The sequence below is a fragment of the Salvia splendens genome, chromosome 12 (assembly GCF_004379255.2).
Source record: "Salvia splendens isolate huo1 chromosome 12, SspV2, whole genome shotgun sequence".
Lineage (NCBI taxonomy): Eukaryota > Viridiplantae > Streptophyta > Magnoliopsida > Lamiales > Lamiaceae > Salvia > Salvia splendens.
In genome coordinates, this window is record NC_056043.1 from 33,176,482 (window position 1) to 33,196,143 (window position 19,662).

Sequence of the window (19,662 nt, forward strand, 5' to 3'; positions counted from 1 at the left end):
CAACTGCCTGGTGGCAGACGAGGAGGTCCACCTCAACAAAATCAGCAACAAGTGCCTATGATGCAGCAGCAAGTTGTACTTCAGTTCCTGGATTTTCTAATCTTGTTTATAAAATATTTTACTCCTAATCATTATTGTTTTTTGTTTAGATGATGCCAAGAGGGAGGATGTACAGGTATCCTCCTGGTCGTAATGCACCAGATGGTTCCATTCCTGGTGTTGCTGGAGGAATGCATTCCGTTCCATATGACATGGGTGGCATGCTTCCTCGTGATTCTGCTGGTCCACAGCCAGTTACTGCTTTGGCTTCTGCCCTTGCTAATGCAACACCCGAACAACAGAGAACGGTAAGCAGACTGCCTCAAGTGTACACATTACATTTATTTTAGTCTCGTAGTAGCGTTTTAATAATGTCAATACTTCTTTTCTACAGATGTTGGGTGAGAATTTGTACCCCCCGTTGATCAGCTGGAGCACGAGCACGCTGCGAAGGTCACAGGCATGCTTCTAGAGATGGACCAGACCGAGGTTCTTCATTTGCTCGAGTCCCCTGATGCTTTGAAATCTAAGGTTTCCGAAGCAATGGATGTCCTGAGGAACGTCCAGCAGGCGGGCAGCCCTGCTGACCAACTCGCTTCGCTGTCACTCAACGATTCTTGAGAGTGATGTAGACATGGTCCTTTCCTGCCTATGTGAAACAACTTTTTGCTAGTGAGGTAGTTCTTATTGGGAGCACAGTCTAGGGTTTTTCATTTGATGAGATGATTGTTTAAATTCCATTTTCTTTTGAATTTTGTTACAGTGGTTGGTTTCTGGAGTTTTAGCTATTCAATTTGTTTGCAATTTATCATCTGCGGCTGGGAAGTCCAATTACTTTTTGTGGGGTTTATTATATTCCTATATCGACAATAGAAAAATTATTTAAAGAAACACTTATTTTTAAACAATTCTGAACAAACATTTGAATAAATTCGCACAATTTTCTCAATTGGAATCCGAATAAATGATGAATATGTGAATAAATACCGCAATTTTCTCAACAGGAAAATTTGACTACGTCACGAACTCACAATTCCACGGTGCACGTGTTCATCATAGATCCCCATAGACCAGATAATCGTATCAACGGCTGTGATTTCACCTCGTTCCTCCAGCTAGGGTTTCACATTGTTCATATTTATAGCGTCACAGTTAACTGTATTCACCGAGTGCGGTGCAGTTCCCTGCTCTCCCGAAAAAACCCAAAAATTTTCTCTCTAAAAGCTCCATATCGCTTTCCGTATCCCAATTATCCCCTAATTTATCATTACACCCAGCTGAAAACCCAAAAAGAGAATCTCTTTTTTATTCTAGCCCTAGAACCAACAATCTCCCTGAAATTCGAGTGATGGCCCAGATTCAGGTGCAGCACCAGAATGTGGCGGCGACGGCTGCCCCAAATGGAGTGGCGGCGGTGGCGGCGCCGGCGCCTGGTGGAGCGGCGGTAGGACAGTTTCAGACGACCTCTCTGTATGTCGGTGACTTGGATTTCAACGTAACGGACTCGCAGCTCTACGATCTGTTCAATTCGGTCGGGCAGGTTGTATCGGTCAGGGTTTGTCGCGAGCTTGGCACTCAGCGCAGCCTTGGCTATGGCTATGTAAACTATGCCAACCCCCAGGATGGTTAGCGCTTTAAAATTTTATTGTTTTGTATTACCTATTGCTGAGGTTTAGAGTCTTTCTCTGCATGCACGGGCACGCACATGATTTAATCGCAGTATAGTAGTAGGATGTTAAACATGGTTGTGACGTTGAATCCTTCGGATGAAATTCTAACAACGATGACAGTATGTGTTAATTTTGAGAGAATAGTTTGTAATAGTAATGGAGATGGTGAATTTGTCATAATGAATATTTGGATTGTCAACAATTTTGAGTAGTGTTAATGTGATATGTGATAATGTTATTCTGATTTGCAAAATTAAAAATAAAAATTTGAGCTTATATAATCTGAATCATCAGGTTGTTTTTGCATGTAAATGCTTGAGAAAAGGTGGTCGTTCTAAGACCTGAAACTTGTTGCAATATGTTTTGCATTTTAGGCATGTATGTGACTTCTTGCCATCTGTATAACATATTTCCTCATTTTGTTTGCTACTGTCTGGCACTGTGACCAATCATTTTCACTTCTAATATTTCTGCTCTTGTTACTTTTTTAATTTGGTGATTTTGTTGCTTGCGTATACTCTTTTCTAGCTAAACCAAAGCTGTGGTTTTTCACTGGCTAATATTATTACGTAATCTGTGGTAACAGCTGCAAGAGCTTTGGAATTGTTGAACTTCACTCCCCTCAATAGCAAGTCGATCCGAGTGATGTATTCTCACCGCGATCCAAGTGTTAGAAAAAGTGGAATGGCAAATATCTTTATCAAGGTAACATATTGTGATTGGTTTTTAATTTCTTCATTATAGAACCTTTTTGGTTTCTTTCTAGTCATTGTTTTTTGAGATGTTTTGATCTACGGCTACGTCACACCTTTTCATTGTTGACAAAATGTGGTTATTCTCTGTTGATTGCCTCTTTTTCTGGTTGAGCAAAGATCTGAAATTAATTCCATTTGCTAGTGTTATAGTAATTGACAATTTGGTGAGCAGAACTGTCAAGCAACTGAGTCTTAATTTTATGTTAAGAGGAAATGAGGAATAGCTCCACTGCTGTTTCATTCCTTAGTCATAATTCTACATACATGCTGTTTATCTGTTCTACTAACCCATTTTTTGTATGCTATTCTTGTTAGAGCTGTATTGTTATGATTTTGTACCTAGAGTTTCTGCATGTACGTTCTCATGAATTTTCTTTTGTAGAATCTGGACAAAGCAATTGACAACAAAGCTTTGCATGACACGTTCTCTAGCTTTGGCAACATCCTTTCCTGCAAGATTGCGACAGACCCCCATGGTCAGTCTAAGGGTTATGGATTTGTTCAATTTGATACTGAAGAAGCTGCACAAAGTGCTATAGATAAGTTAAATGGTATGCTTATTAATGATAAGCAAGTCTATGTCGGGCATTTCCTTCGTAAGCAAGAAAGGGATACTACACAGGCCAATGCTAAGTTCACCAATGTGTTTGTGAAAAATTTAGCTGATACCATTACAGATGATAATTTGAAAACAACTTTTGGTGAATATGGAGTAATCACTAGTGCTGTAGTGATGAGGGATGCTGATGGGAAGTCGAAATGTTTTGGATTTGTAAATTTTGAGCATGCTGATGATGCTGCTAAAGCTGTTGAAGCTCTAAACGGAAAGAAATTTGATGACAAGGAATGGTATGTTGGTAAAGCCCAGAAGAAGTCGGAGAGAGAGCAGGAACTTAAAACTCGGTTTGAACAAACTACCAGGGAAACTGTTGACAAATTTCCTGGAGTTAATTTATATGTTAAAAACATAGATGATAGCATTGATGATGACAGACTGAGAGAACTGTTTTCAGGTTTTGGTACCATCACCTCTTGTAAGGTATTAAATATTCGTTTCTTACACGGGATTCAAATAATGCTGTCATGACCATGTGATACCAATTGTCTCCAATTCTACTGATGCGATGATGTCTTGTCTTGGGTTATAGGTTATGCGTGATCCTAGTGGAATAAGCAGAGGATCTGGGTTTGTTGCCTTTTCAACTCCTGAAGAAGCTTCCCGAGCTGTGTGTATTGATACTATAACTATGTTTTTCTAGATGAAATATCAATATTATGTGCTTGAACTAATCGTGTTGTTGGTTGTCATTGTTAGCTTACTGAAATGAATGGGAAAATGTTAATTAGCAAGCCTCTTTATGTTGCATTGGCACAACGTAAGGAAGAGAGGAGAGCCAAGTTACAGGTATATGCTTCTTATTTGTAAATGCATGTATGGCTGTATTAGTTAATGGATTTGGTGAAACATGATATATTTTCCTTCTCTTGATGACCCACTGTTCCACAAAAATGAGAATAAAATGATGGTTTAAATCAGTTTCCACTTTCCACCAGTGTTTTTGTTACAAACTTCAAAGACATGATGCCTGCATGTGTGTAACCATTTTTGAACTAATTGCCCAGATCAAGTTTTTTCCTTTTTTCTGATTTACGGCTATTACTTCTTGATATTTGCACATGTTTCAAATTATCGTGTATAATGACTTTATTTGTTTCGAAAACTGTGGTACACTTCTACTTCTAGGCCCAATTTTTGCAAATGAGGCCTGTAGGAATCCCACCTTCTATGGCTCCACGTATGCCCATGTATCCCCCTGGTGCACCTGGTATCGGGCAGCAGCTATTTTATGGACAAGCCCCTGCTATCATGCCTCCTCAGGTGATCATTGTCTGAACTTAATAGTTTATTATGTGAGGTTGTTTTCATATTATTGTGATATGGAGGTGAGTTTTGGTGGTAAATTTTTTGTCCTTGTAATATGTGAATAGGATATGCTACGTTTGACATGTGGCACCTCTGTCGTTTTTAACGATTATTAGATAATTCTAACTACTGCAAAATGTTTTAGGGTGGCTTTGGTTATCAGCAGCAGCTTGTTCCTGGAATGCGCCCTGGGGCTGCTCCCATGCCAAACTTCTTTATGCCACTAGTCCAACAGGGTCAGCAGGGCCAACGACCTGGTAGCAGACGAGGAGGTCCAGGGCAACAAAATCAGCAACCTGTGCCGATGATGCAACAGCAGGTTCTACCAACCTTTCCGATGTTTTTAGATCTTACATGGTTCACTGTTGTGCTAATCATGATGTATTCTTTTGTTTAGATGATGCCAAGGGCGAGGATGTATAGGTATCCTCCTGGTCGTAATGTGCCAGATGGGCCCATTCCTGGTGGAATGCTTTCTGTCCCATACGACCTGGGTGGCATGCTTCCTCGCGATTCTGCTGTTCCACAGCCTATGCCAGTTACTGCTTTGGCTTCTGCCCTTGCCAATGCAACACCTGAACAACAGAGGACGGTAAGCAGTCTGCCCCAAGTGTACAAATTTCATTCATTTTTTTTTCTCGTCCAGTGTGTTTAACGTGTATACTCGACAGATGCTGGGTGAGAACTTGTACCCGCTCGTTGATCAGCTTGAGCATGAGCATGCTGCGAAGGTTACAGGAATGCTTCTGGAGATGGATCAGACTGAGGTTCTTCATTTGCTCGAGTCGCCTGATGCTTTGAAATCAAAGGTTTCTGAGGCAATGGATGTCCTGAGGAACGTTCAGCAGGCTGGTAGCCCTGCGGACCAACTTGCTTCGCTGTCGCTCAACGACAACCTTGTTTCTTGAAAGTGATGTGAACATGGTCATCTTGTCCTGCCTATCTGAAACAACTTTTTGGTAGTGAGGGTTTTATATTTGGAGACAATTTAGGATTTTGCATTTGAGATACTTTCTGTTGGCTTGCAATTACTTTTCTGGATTTAACCTAAGTTCGTTGGTTTTTGGAATTTAATCGAGTTGAATGTCATTGCAATTTGTGTCCGATAATTTCGTGTCCACTTTGAATGCGATATTTACTTAGATATAATACTCACATACCTTCCCCAGTGATTACACATCTTACTCCACTATTTAAGAAGAAAATAGAAGAAGATAGTAAAGTAGGAGTAATTCTTTATTCCAAGAGTTTTCTTCAATTAAAGCACACAGGTCAAAACAAACGAAGAAGTCACATTTGTGTTAATCTCACTGAAATCCATAAACCTTCCTCATGCCAACTTGTTGGTTAGTTGATACGCGACAGGGTGTTGGTGAAGCGTCATGCCATCATATCTCTGTCCAAACTCCCTGATTTTCTGACACCAGGCCGACAAGATCCGCTCCCTCCCGTCGAGGATAGTTTGAAGAATACCCGATGTCGTGTTTGTGAAATGCCCCGACAACATATCGCTGCCCAAACTTGATGTTCCGACACCATCCCAGCGCAGTTGGCAAGCGCGCAGGATGGGTTGAAGCATCGCAGCCTCGGCAGTGATACACCCACGTCTTGGGATTCATCTCCTTTTCACAGAGTTCGCAGAAGAATTCACTTGGATGGTTGGCGCTAGCAGCGGGTGCTTATCCCGTCTACAATTATTCACTTGTGCCGGCAGCAGCATACACCGTGAATGCAATATGATATCGCAGACATCACATCTGTAGCAGGAATCACCACTTGTAGGATCATCACACGCACTGCACATGCGCGGAATGTTCCTTTTCCCCTTGGTCATCACTCCCATGAGCTGAAGGTTGAGATTGTGGTAGGGGTGAGCTGCGTGTTTTATGGTGTCGGGTAGACAAAAGCACTTTATATCTACTATGAACTTGCACTGTTTGCAACAATATACGAGTCCATTTGTAAAATACTTACAAGAGATGGTGCAGCGAGTGTTGGACACATTTGAAGGGTTAGGATGTGATAAGGTTGGGGGTGGAGTGGATGACCGGATAACCCAAATGGTAATACATAGCAAGCTAAGTGAAGAAAGTATTCGCATTCACCACAAGGGAGAGCGGGTGGGCGTGGAGGTGGAGGCAGTCCAAGGCAGCTCACATTGATGCAGAATGGACAAACGGTGCAGATATAGAAGTTCCCTCCGTGTGAGGCGCCACAAGCATCACTCAGCCCTCCGCAGTAGTATAAGGTCGTGGCGCGGATGGCTGGGATGTTTGGTGAAGCTGGGCTCGCCCATCACATCCATGCTATGCACGCACCCTATGTGGATGTGGAAATCGCACGAGGCCGAGCAGCTGTACCCTATCCCTCCTTCGATCATGTGTCCACACTGCACATGGTGGGGGGAACAGACTGATCTCCAGCGGCATTTTTCGTGTAATGTTAGGTCGTCGCCACAGTTGTCATCGCTGCATCTGTAGACAAGCTGTCCGGAGAAGATGTAGTCATGGCAGACTTCACATATTGGTCCACTGACATTGGCTACGGTGAGATTGAGTGCGTGTGGATGGACCAAATGATGAAGAAACCACCTCACTCTTCACTTGCTCAATATCACTCATCTTCTCTCTCTCTCTCTTTTCAAACTCTCAACAAAAAGACTGCGTTTCGAGGTGTGTGATTTGATGATAATTAAGATTTCAATCTAAATTAGTAGTACTACTATATATATAGGACGTGACACTACTCACACGTCTCATCAAAGAATATCGTCTTAAACAAATTGTTTTTCCTAATCAAAGAATATTTGTTTGGTATTTTCTGGTTCTCAACTTTTGGATTTGGTTTATTTTAGTCCGAAAGTAACGAAGCCGATACGTTTTGATTAGCAATTAACAGCGGCATTGCATTGCATTGCTGGTAAAGGGGTGTCAGGTTGGTCATCTTCTGTTGTGGCTCGATGGATGGCTCGATGGATACAATTTGTTTATGTTAGAAAATTTAATTACACGTAGTGTGTTAAGTTAATCAAACACTATGTTGTACAAATAAAAATACTGTAAATTACCAATTTAACAAACACTGTATTCGTCCTAAATTTATATTCCCGGTTTGACTTCGTACAAGATTAAAAATTGTGAAGAAAAATGGTGGAAGAAGATAGTGGAATGTGAGTCTCTCCCTTCATCCGTTAACAATTAGAAATTAAAAATGACATGGATTCTCATTGGTCGTCTCTTACTTTTATTATTCGAAACTCCAACAAACAGACGCGTGTGTGAGATTTGCTGGACTAAGATTTCGACCGTGGGATATATGTATCAGATTAAATTCCACAAGGTTAGAATATCTTAAACTTCACGTGTGAGTAAAGAACATCCAAAAGAAATTGTTTTTGCCTTAGAATTTCTTTTAGAATCGCCTTCTTTTGTGTTGCTTTTATAATATGTATATGAGAAGCTGAAGCCTTTACTACTTAGTGATTTGCGAGAACAACAAGGCTAAACTTAGATCTTTTAAACTAACATGCGTACGAGGATAAGCTGAATAAGCAAACCACTAAATTAACAACAAACATGTCATTAATTAGCTAAGGAAACATAGAGCATCCACAACCGTGCTCTTGCCAGCGAGCACGGTTGTGGGCCCGGCGCTACTATTCAGGGACGGAACCAGAACTTGAAATGAGCCGGTGCTGAAATTTAACGATGAGTACGGTAGGACGCGCGATGCTTCTAGAATCTTCGGTAGTGGCCTTTTCTAGTGGCATGCCTTTTCTAATGACCCGTAGTGCTGTATCTAGAATTTTCGATTTGCGAATTTTTAGAAAATATTAGTATACACAAGTATACTAATCTCTTCATATATTATAGTGTATCTTGATATCCTATGAGTTCACAAATTAAGTTGTTAAAATATTAATTTGACCTAAATATGGTACTCCAACCATCCGCGATTACTTGTCCTACTTTGACTCATTTCAAATATTAAAAATGTAAATTTAAAATGATAGAAAAAAGTTAGTAGATAGTTAATCGTTTTATATGGATCATTAATATTATAATTAAATATGAGTGGATTGTAGATTTATTAGTAAATCAATACTTATTGGCATAAAGACCGAAAATAAATTTGAGAAGAATAATTACTTTCATTAGTAGTAATTGATTCTTAAAACAATTTTAGAGATAGAAAAATTAATAATATATTCTTAAATTAATAATCACACTAGATAAGAAATCAAATTATCTAAATGCTCCTAATCACATAAATCAAATTATCTAAACGGTTCCCTATGTAGAGTAATTATAAGTCCTTTTCTATTCCTCTCACTCCTCTATCCTTCCCCCTTCCCTCTCTCTCCTCTGCATCTTCTTCGTCTCCTCTCTCCTCTATCCTTCCCCCTTCTCTCTCCTCTGCATCTTCTTCCTCGCAGCTGGTCTCTGTGAAAAAACCCAAATACAGTATAGGCGAATCTGGGAGGACAGCGACAGCCAAGCCCCCGCTGGAGCGGTGGCTTGGCCTAAGCTGTCTCCGTCCCTGCTACTATTCATGCCTGCTCTCTGGCAAGAGCACAACACTCACAGCTGTGCTCTTCCGCAAGGACGAGCACAATTCAATTTAAAATTCAATTAAACAAAAACAATTCCATAATATTAAAATTCATTAAAAAACCACAATAAATATTACAAATTATAAATAAAATAAAAAAGACATAATTAAAATCCTAAAAATTAAAAATTACATAATTAAAATACTAAAAATTAAAAATTACATAATTAAACTCCTAAAAATTAAAAATTACATAATTATTGGCTAATATTACCCGAGGAAGACTACTCATCCGGCAGCACTAACCCCAATTGTTTTTGGAGACCCAATATCATGGTCTCGTGCGTTTGAAGTTGCGTGGGGGTCATAGTTGACCTATCGGCCATATTGAGTTGGCCTAAGAGCATCCACAGCGAGTTGTTCGGGGGTGGAGGTGGCGCATAGGGAGCGGGTTCGGGAGCGCGGGCAGATGGAGTCGCGGCGCGACGGCGGTCGGCCGCAGCCTTCTTCCTTCCTTGCGGTCTGCGTCGGGAACCACTTGGTCCGGCGTCGGGGCTACCCAAGTTAGCTCCGGCGAGTTGGCTAGCCACTTCTTTGGAGCCGGCGTCAGATAGGGATACCGACCTTGACCGTTTGGAGGAGCCGCTAGATTGAGGATGTTACGCCTCCCATATACCTCGTGAATGTGAGACCTACTTATCATTTATGGTAAAAGTGAAAGTGGACAATTAATTGGGGACGAACGAAAATGACAAAAGTGGACAATTAATGGGGGACGGAGGAGTAGTACTATTTATTAATTTTTTTTAACAAAAGTTAGATGAATTCATTTACCTTGTGTGAATATTTCTTATAAGATCACAAAGTAATTTTCTTTATAATTTATGAATAAAATTATAATTTACTAATCCTATAATTGCATATATAATATTAGTAAATTTAATTTAAAGTTGTGCTTTTAAAAAATACATATTCTTCAATTATTTCGATACTGGCAATAACACTATACGTATCTTTAATTTATATTCCTCCTTCTCAAACTATTTGTACGTGATTATTCATTTTTATCGTGGTTGATACCAATGCTAAGTTGAACAATGTGTTTGTGAAAAATTTAGCTGATACCATTACAGATGATGATCTGAAAACAACTTTTAGTGAATATGGAGTAATCACTCGTGCTGTAGTGATGAGGGATGCCGATGGGAAGTCGAAATGTTTTGGATTTGTAAATTTTGAGCAAGCTGATGATGCTGCTAAAGCTGTAAACGGAAAGAAATTTGATGAGAAGGAATGGTAGAAGTCGGAGAGAGTGGTTTCAGATTCATGTAAAATTTATTCTTATTTCACATCAAATAGTATAGTATATGACATTGAATTACAGGATATATAACAAAAGATAGATAGATGTAAGACATAGAGAAGATAGTAAGTAGGAGTAGTTGTTTATTACAAGCAGTGGAGATATAGAATCTGAGTTGTCTTCATGTAAAGTCTGTTTGATTTTGGAGATATCTAGCACACAGGTCAAAACAAACGAAGAAGTCACATTTGTGTGAATCACACTGAAATCCATGGGTACCATAAACCTTCCTTACGCCGCATATGCTGCAGCGTAACTTATTGGTTAGTTGATATGCGACAGGGTATTGGTGAAGTGTCATGCCATCATATCGCTGCGCAAACTCCGTGATGCTCTGATACCAGGCTGACAAGATCCTCGACCGTCGAGGATAGCTTGCAGAATACCCGATGTCGTGTTTGTGAAATGCCCCGATAACATATCGCTGCCCAAACTTGATGTTCCGACACCATCCCAGCGCGGTTGGCAAGCACGCAGGATGGATTGAAACATCACAGCCTCGGCAGTGATACATCCATGTCTTGGGATTCATCTCCTTTTCACAGAGTTCGCAGAAGAACTCACTGGGATGATTGGCGGTAGCATCAAAAGTCAGCGGCAGCGGGTGCTTATCCCATCTACGATTACTCACTTGTGCCGGCAGCAGAGCACACCATGAATGCAGTATGATATCGCAGACATCACATATGTAACAGAAATTACCATATGTATTTACACCACAAGCACTGCACATGCGCGGAATGTTCCTTTTCCCCTTGGTCATCACTTCCATGAGCTGAAGGTTGAGATTGTGGCGCGGGTGAGCTGCGTGTCTTATGGTGTCGGGCAGACAAAAGCACTTTATATCTACTTTGAAGTTGCACTGTTTGCAACAATATACGAGTCCATTTGTGTCGAACCTACAGATGGTGCAGCGAATAAAGTTGAGTGTTGGACACATTTGAAGGGTTAGGATGTGATTAGGTTGGGGGTGGAGGGGATGACCGGATAACCCAAATGGTAATACATAGCAAGCTAAGTGAAGAAAGTATTCGCATTCACCACAACTTATGTATTCACTTGAGGAGGATGAAATTGGGGCGGTGCATCCATCACATACCAATTTGGACTTAAACCCATACTTAAGATCATCATCATCTTCATCTTCCTTTTCTTTTTGTTGATGACATGGTGATGATGAGATTATACGTAACTGATGATCAGGGTTATGGAATTCATTTTTGCATTTGACGAACTCATCAACATTAGAGATGGCTGCCATTCCTGATTTCCTAACAAATGGTCCAATAACCTCTTCCGCTATGTCCTTTATGGGACACACAACGACGTCCGGATCCACATCAACAGTGTTCCTAACGAAAAATAATTCAAATAAATAACTTTAATTTATTGAAATTAATAACATGCATGGTAATTAAATTTAAGATATTACTATTTGGACTTTGCTGCAATAATTTCTCAAAATAAATTCAAGGCATTTTAACCCGTTTCTCGTCTTACTCCGTTGTTGGACGTCACAAACTGTAGCTACAATGTACACAATACACACAGTGCACACACAAACATAATACACACCGTGTACATGTGCATATAGTGTTTTATGAATCATGTATGTATGTGTATGTGTATGTGTATGTGTATGTGTAGTGTGCGAACAATGTGTGTATTTAGCGCACAATTTTTCAAATTCAATTCCATATCATTCTACCATGCAAAGGATTTGGAATTGAATTATATTCCTTCAAATTTAATTTTAGAGAATTCCAATTCCAATTTGATTTTAATTTCCGTATACCAAACGGACCCTCAATCAATGAAGGTATAAACTCAGTCCGTGTACCAAACCCGTGCAAGCAAAAGAAATGCGACTAATATGAAAAAAAACATATGTGCAAATCCCACAGTGCGACTAATGCCTTATAAGTTAAAGTAGTTTATTCTCTATTCATTTAATGCACGGAGTAATGCATAAAATCTGATGTGATAGATAGTATATGAAGAATGAGGGATCTTACTGGATTAGGGGAGAGGTGGCACAATTGATATGGACTACATATCTGCAAATCCCACAATGATAGACCCAATTATTAGGGGACAAGTCCTTGTAACACACATCACACCTGAAACGGTACTTGATATATTCAAGCGGGAGGCGATAAGCAAGGGAGAGCGGGTGGTCGTGGAGGTGGCCACAGTCGAAGGCAGCAGGCAAGGCCGCACAACTCTCATTGATGCAGTACGGACAGACGGTGCAGATATAGGAGTTCCCTCTGTGAATGGTGCCACAAGCATCGCACCTCAACAAGGCATCCGGCCTCCTCAGCAGCGTGAGGTCGTGGCGCGGATGGCTGGGGTGTCTGGTGAAGCTAGGCTCGCCCATCACATCCATGCTATGCGCGCACCCTATGTGGATGTAGAAATTGCAGCTGCTGCAGCTGTACCCTTTCCCTCCTTCGATCATATGTGTGCACACTGCACATGATGGGGGAATCAACGTAGGTACATCCCACGTCTCTACATCACGTGTATAAGGGAGTTTGTTTTGGATGAGGGAGTGCTGAGGGTGGGAGGACAGACTGATCTCTCGCGGCCTTTCTGCGCATTCTTTGTGTAATGTTATGCGGTGGTCGCTGCTGCAGTTGTCGTGGCTGCATTTGTAGATCGTGTCTCCGGAGAAGATCTCACACCCGCAGACGTCACACCGTGGCCGGTCGTATCCAGTCGCATCAGCTACGGTGAGAATAAGTGGGTGTTGATGGAGGAAATGATGAAGAATCACCTCACTCTTCATACCATTCTCACTCATCGACAAACTCTCAACAAACAAATTCTAGACTAGTAGTATGTGTGTAATTTGATGAATTGAGTTTTCCATGTGTTTAGCATTTACTTATATACTCACATACCTTGTCCTTCACCAAAGTTACTATCATCAGAATATTATTATATACTTGGCGTGTCATCAATGAATATCTTAAACAAATTGTTTTTCATAAATTTTGACTCATAATAATCAACCTAATCAACGGCGGTGTGGCATTGCTCGTAAAGTGGTGCAAGGTTGGTCATCTTCTGCTGTGGATCAACGTCAAAGTAAGTCCATCCAAATCATAGCATCTCGGATACAATTTGCTTACTTTAAAAATCATAAGACGAGTGTGAGATTTGCTGAACTAAGATTTCGACAATTTTATCAGATTAAATTCCACAAGGTTAGAATATTATAAACTTCACGTGTGAGTAAAGAAGTAAAGAATATCCAAAAGAAATTGTTTTTGCCTAAGAATTTCTTTTAGAATCGTCTTCTTTTGTGTTGCTTTTAGAATATGTATATCAGCAGCTGAAACCTTTAATACTTAGGCCATCCACAATAGGAATAGCCCAGCAATAACCCAGCCATAGCCTAGCCACTGCCACATCATCAGCACTAAAAATCCTCCTGTCACATCATCAAAACAAGCAAAACTTCACGTTGTTCACTCTACTTTGTCACACTCAACTATTCCATCTAAAATCACGTGTCATTCAACAATGTGGATATTTTGAATGAGACAGATGGAGTATCTTTTAAAAAAACATACGAGAATAGTGTGGTGGGACGGAGATAATATTATTAATAAACTTGAATAGAATAAATAAGAAAGGTGAAGAAGGTACTGTTGAGGAAGAGTCCAATGCCATTTCTACATGTAAATTTTCCTCAATCAATGGTGTGTATGGAGTTTTCATATTGACACCCAGAAAGAAGTCACAATCATGTGAAGCACATTGAAATTCATCAGTACCATGAAACTTCCTTCGGATTTGCTGAGAGTTATTTGTGATGAGATTTGCTGAACTAAGATTTCGACCATGGGCGATAGTTATCAGATTAAATTCCACAATGTTAGAACATTATAAACTTCACGTGTGAGTAAAGAAATTGTTTTTGCCTAAGATTTTCTTTTGGAGTTGCCTTCTTTAATTTTGGGTTGCTTTTAATTAGAATAATGTATATGAGAAGATGAAACCTTTACTACTTAGTAATATGCGAGAACAAGAAGGCTAAAACTTAGATCTTTTAAACTAACATACGAGAATAAGCTGAATAAGCAAACGACTAAATTAACAATAAACATGTCATTAATTAGCTAAGGAAACTTAAACGAAATAGTACGACTTAGCAATGACAAGAACACAATTATATTAAATTACCAGAGATTTGTTAGAAGATATATAGGATTATACTAAAATAACAACCACAATTAAAATAGAAGATATATATACTACTAATATATAAACAAGACATAATCCTAGTTCTAATCCTATTAATCGAAATAAATCTATTCCTATTTTCTTCTCATTTGAGTGTATCTTCTTAAAAGATTAAAGTGGAGCTAGAGTTGGTTGACAAAGATACAACTTAAACATTAACATTCAAAACACAAAATATAAATTGTTTGAGGACACCATAATAGTGGCTTGACTGAACCCAGGTAATCGGAAAATTTGAAGGGGAATGGTCACACTGGAACGGGGACAAGTGTTCGACGAGCTGATGCGAGAACCATGAACGAAACCAACAAACAACTTTTTTCTGAGTTAATTTTGAGTTCGATTAACTTGCCCAAGCATGCAGTAGCTTACATTTATATGTACTCTCATGGTCTTGGGATGTTATTAGTTACTGTACTACCTTAGTGATGACACATAGGGTGCGTTACGATGACTTTTCATAGTGAGTGATACAAGTCATATCAGACAATTCGAAGCAAATATGCCAAAATATAGTTGAGCAATAAACTTTTATAAATAAGGTGAAGGTGAAGGTGAAGAAGGGAAAAGTGTAGCTTTGATCCCTCGTCTCCTCTTGAGTGAGCAGGTTGAGAATTGAGATGATATGGGTGAGCTCTGAGTTTGATGGTGTAGAAGAGCCCATTTGTACTCAACTCAACTCAACATAGTCGAGTTTGGGAGGGTTAAGATCCGGTTGGGGGTGGAGTCGATGACGCCTCAGCTCCGCTGGTTATTGAAAACAAGCTAAATGGAGAAAGTAATTGCATTCACCACAACTTATGTATGTATTTGCCGCTGAAATTCATCACATACTCCTATTTTCGACTTCCTTAAGATCATCTTCATCTTCACAACTTTCTTCATCTTTAGTTTCTTCTTCTTGATCGTGCATTGGCGATGACGAGATTAAACGTAACTGGTGATCAGGGTTACGGAGTTTATATTTGCCTTCCACCAACTCATTATCATTACAAATCAAAAGCTCCAATCACCTCTTCCGCTGCCTCATTTGTGGGAAACACAATCACATCTCCATCATTGTTGCTCCTACCAAAAACAGTTCAATTAAGGACTACTACTAATTAATGTACATAATAAAAATTCATAATTCAATTGACAATAAATGTGGGGGAAAACTCTCAAAACAAATTTTCGCAAACCTCTCATCTATATATAATACTCCTACGTCGTTTTTAATCACAGTCGTTTTGAATATAAAAAAAAAAAGATGTCATTATGTATACGGATGAAACATTTCATAAAAATATATTTATATTCCAATTTCATGTCTTATGTGACCAACCAAACCTTACGATTTAAATGATGAATGTCTAAATCTCGTTTCTAAACTTGTGCAACGAAATACTTGCGACAAAAATTTGCAACAAATCAAATTAATTATTCAAATTTTGTAGAAACTATAAATCTCTAATTTTTGGAATTTAATGTGCAATTACCTATAAAAAAAACAATGCAATTCAACTATAAGGAATGGAGGATCTTACTTGATGAGGGGAGGATGAGATAGTGCGGAGGCGCAGTTAAAATGGACAACATATCTGCAAATGACACAATGATAAACCCAATATTTAGGCAAAAAATCCTTGAAACACACATCACACTTGAATCGGTACTTGATATATTGAAGTGGAAGACGGTAAGCAAGGGAGAGCGGGGGGCCAAGGCAGCACAGGTCTCGTTGATGATGTATTGACAAACGGTGCAGATATATGAGTTTCCCCTGTGTATGACTCCACAAGCATCGCACCTGATGGAGGCGCCATGGCCTGGCCTCCACAGCAGCTTTAGGTGATGCTGTGGATGGCTGGGATGTTTGGTGAAGCTGCTGCGCTCGCCCATCATGTCCATGCTGTGCGCGCGCCAATCGCTATTATCCAATCTTCACATACTGCACATTTGGGACTGGAACCCCAACCCACTAGTTGTTGGATGAGGGAGTGTTGAGGGTGGAAGGCGTGAGTGATCTCTCGCCGCATTTCTGCGCATCCTTCGTGTAAATACATAGCGTACTGGCACCACTTTTCATTGCATCTGTAGTTCGTCTCTCCGGAGAAGATAGCCTCCTCGCAGCCATAACATGTTACACCATAATCTGTTTGAGTGAGAATGAGTGGATGATGATGGATGGAATGTTGGAGCAACTCATACTTTCCATTCTCACTCATCCTCTCTCTTTCTTTTCTTCTTCCAATAGATTTTGATGAATTTGCAGCTGATTACTATCTACTTACAAATCTTGCTCCTTACCAAAGTCATATTAGGGACCACTTGAAAATATTTATAGAATATTATAAACATCACATATCAGCAAAGAATATCCAAAACAAATCATTTTTGCCTAAGAATTTATTCATGATGATTAACATAGCTGGAGTGGATGATTTATTCTTCAATTTTCTTAAGTGTTGCTTTTTTTAGTGATATGTATTGAATTGAGTTAGATTCAGGTCTAATAATGTTGTTGAATAAACATGTTCTCCAAAGCCTTTTTTCGGGTTTTGACGAGAATTTGAATTTTATTGACTTACTATTGCATAATCACAATCATTTGGGCTTCATTCATATTTCATTTGTCTTCCTACGTAGGAAAATTGTTGTTTGTACTGTTCATATACTTAGAAGGCATATTAGATTGGTTATGTTAGGGATAACAGAAGTAATCATGAATATAAAAATAAATTATGAAATATTTATCCAATTATATTCTATACAATGTGTATCTGTGTTTAGGAGAGGTAGGCTATGCCAAACTAAATAATTTTAGGGTTAATATCCTTTTTTTTTTTTGCTTTTTTTCTGTTCGCCAATAAATGTCCATTTTCACTTTTATTATTTCTAATAAGTGGATCACACATTCCACTAACTCATTCTACTAGCATTTTATTATAAAATAATATATAAAAGTAGGATCCCCTTCTACTAACTTCTTTCTCCATTTTCTTTCATAAAGTCAAACAATTCTTAAAACCGTCACCGATCAAAATTAAGATATTTATTGGCGGACGGATGGAGTACTATATAATTTTTTACAATAGTACAATGGGAGATCATATATAAATATATAGACCAAAACAACGAAACCTAATTCAAGATATAATAAGAATCTAGTTCGGCCAGTTTGATAAGGTAGATAACTCCTTTATCTTGGAGTTATCTGACTTAGGTCATCTGCAACGTTGTCTCTTATCCGTCCCTTAACCGTCCCTTAAATTACTATTAATGGGCCCCACTGTACTTTTTTACTCCATCTCTTATCCGTCCCTTAACCGTCTCTTAAATTACTATTCATTCAATTTCATTTTTTTTATTTCCAACCAAATTCAATTAATAAAACACACTTCATCAAATAAAATAAAATAAAATAACAGCATAAAATAAAAATACAACTTAAAATTCAAAAAAATATAAAAAAACACATACATAATTTAAAATACAAATTTATAGAAAATAAAAAAAACTATTCCGCCGGCGAATCATCCCCCGAAAGCGGTGGAGGTGCACTGAAGCCACCTGGAGGCGGAATACCAAGTTGTCTTGCCATAAACTCAGTTCCGGCAAGATAGGCTTGGTATTGGGGAGGCGTCATGCGGGAAGTGTCCGCCATTGTGGCGGTCATGTACATGGACATTAGGGAGTTCGAGGGTGCCCCCGAGCCCGAGCCTGCCTGGCTTGATTCGGCTCGGCCCCTCCTCCCTCTAGCCGCCTTCGCCGCATTTCTCCCTTACGGCCGACAGCGCCCACGGGGAGGACCCCCCGGCATCGTCTGACGTGCCCTCAACCTCCTGCGAGGCAAACTCTTGTGCGGCCCTGCCCGAACCGCCCTCACTAGACGAGTATTGGCCACCCGCCGTATGCTACGAGCGCTTCGAGGTCGAGCCCGAGCTGGACCAGACACCGCCGGCCCACCTTTCCTCGTCTTTGACGAGCTCCCAAACATCGACATGTTTGAATTGTTTGGCGGTGTCGTCGAAGTAGACTCGCAAAGCCGATCTCAGAATGTCGGCTCCCGTGGCTCCGCTTTGGTAATGAGCCGCTTCACTCTTGTAGATGGCGCGGAATTTTTTGAACTCTTTGTCGACTAGGTTAAAGTGAGTGTGGAGCATCTTATATGTGCGGCGGCGGGACCCCTTCGGCTTAATCTCGTGGTAGGCCTCGGTGACCTTTTCCCAGAAGCACTTCCGAGATTGTTGATTCCCGACGATGGGATTGTACGAGACGCTGATCTAGACGTTGTATACCGCCAGCGTTTCTTTGGGGCTGTACGGATGCCGGCCTAGATCCTCCTCCTCGTCCGCCTCCGCCTCGGCCTCCTCCACCGCCTCAGCCTTCTTCCGGAGTGGGTTCAATGGAATAATCCTCCCGAATCTGGGATAATCCCTGATAATACCTCAGGGCGGAGGGACGGGCGTATGTATCCACATCAAAATGGGGTGGTTGGTACCCCCCGGCGTCGACGAACCCTGGGTGTGTTAGGGTTTTGTATACTAGAAATCACCTTTCGAGTGATTGGATACTGTAAAACTCTAATGGTTATTTTCCAATAAATGCAACAGATTATTTTTGTCATAATGTTGTTATGTTTTACATTTAATGGTTGTTTATTGCATATTTAAATGTATGAGCAAACGTAACAAAGTCTAAGTCTTTGTTTTAGTAGACCGGTTGTGGGCGTCGTCCAATTTAAGGTAACACGGTCAGTTCTAAACAAAGAAAAATAAGAATTTCACAACCTAGATAGGCCTAGACTACCTACTGCGAAAGGTTGCAATGTCAGTCCGATTATTTCTAAACTTTATTGAAATAAGATGACGTTGGTGTGGTATAGCACTGAATGGATCTAACAACAATACGAGTCTTTATGCTATCTACTGAAAGACGAGGTCTTGAGAATTAATTTCTTAATCAATGGACGTTAGCATTGAGCATACGATATTGAGTATCCACTACTTTGACTTACCAAAGGTGCGGGTTTTTCGTAACCCAACGATCCAGGTATATTGGGTAGTGGTGATCATTATCTAGAGGTGCTAGGATTGCTATTATGTTGAAACGTGCGCGAAGAGA

At 40.0% G+C, this 19,662-nt stretch overlaps 3 protein-coding genes and 1 pseudogene across 3 annotated transcripts; 2 read left to right on the forward strand and 2 right to left on the reverse strand.

The window, feature by feature from the left end:
- The first annotated feature begins 6 nt into the window (after positions 1-6).
- Positions 7-711, forward strand: LOC121759367 (annotated as a pseudogene).
- A 571-nt stretch (positions 712-1,282) lies between these two features.
- Positions 1,283-5,497, forward strand: LOC121759366 (polyadenylate-binding protein 8-like). Its single transcript, XM_042154922.1, has 9 exons — positions 1,283-1,664; positions 2,296-2,414; positions 2,847-3,503; positions 3,613-3,690; positions 3,780-3,869; positions 4,209-4,343; positions 4,534-4,707; positions 4,786-4,980; positions 5,060-5,497. Exons 1-9 carry the CDS (start codon positions 1,388-1,390, stop codon positions 5,294-5,296), a joined length of 1,962 nt encoding a protein of 653 aa, XP_042010856.1. The 5' UTR covers positions 1,283-1,387; the 3' UTR covers positions 5,297-5,497.
- A 4,815-nt stretch (positions 5,498-10,312) lies between these two features.
- On the reverse strand, positions 10,313-13,146 carry LOC121759365. Its single transcript, XM_042154921.1, has 2 exons — positions 12,318-13,146; positions 10,313-11,654 (listed from the first exon to the last, which is right to left on the reverse strand). Exons 1-2 carry the CDS (start codon positions 13,106-13,108, stop codon positions 10,424-10,426), a joined length of 2,022 nt encoding a protein of 673 aa, XP_042010855.1. The 5' UTR covers positions 13,109-13,146; the 3' UTR covers positions 10,313-10,423.
- Positions 13,147-14,952: 1,806 nt separating this feature from the next.
- LOC121759369 lies at positions 14,953-16,673 on the reverse strand. Its single transcript, XM_042154923.1, has 3 exons — positions 16,212-16,673; positions 16,083-16,136; positions 14,953-15,624 (listed from the first exon to the last, which is right to left on the reverse strand). The coding sequence occupies exons 1-3, from the start codon at positions 16,444-16,446 to the stop codon at positions 15,602-15,604; spliced, it is 312 nt and encodes a 103-aa protein (XP_042010857.1). The 5' UTR covers positions 16,447-16,673; the 3' UTR covers positions 14,953-15,601.
- Between the last annotated feature and the right edge of the window lie 2,989 nt (positions 16,674-19,662).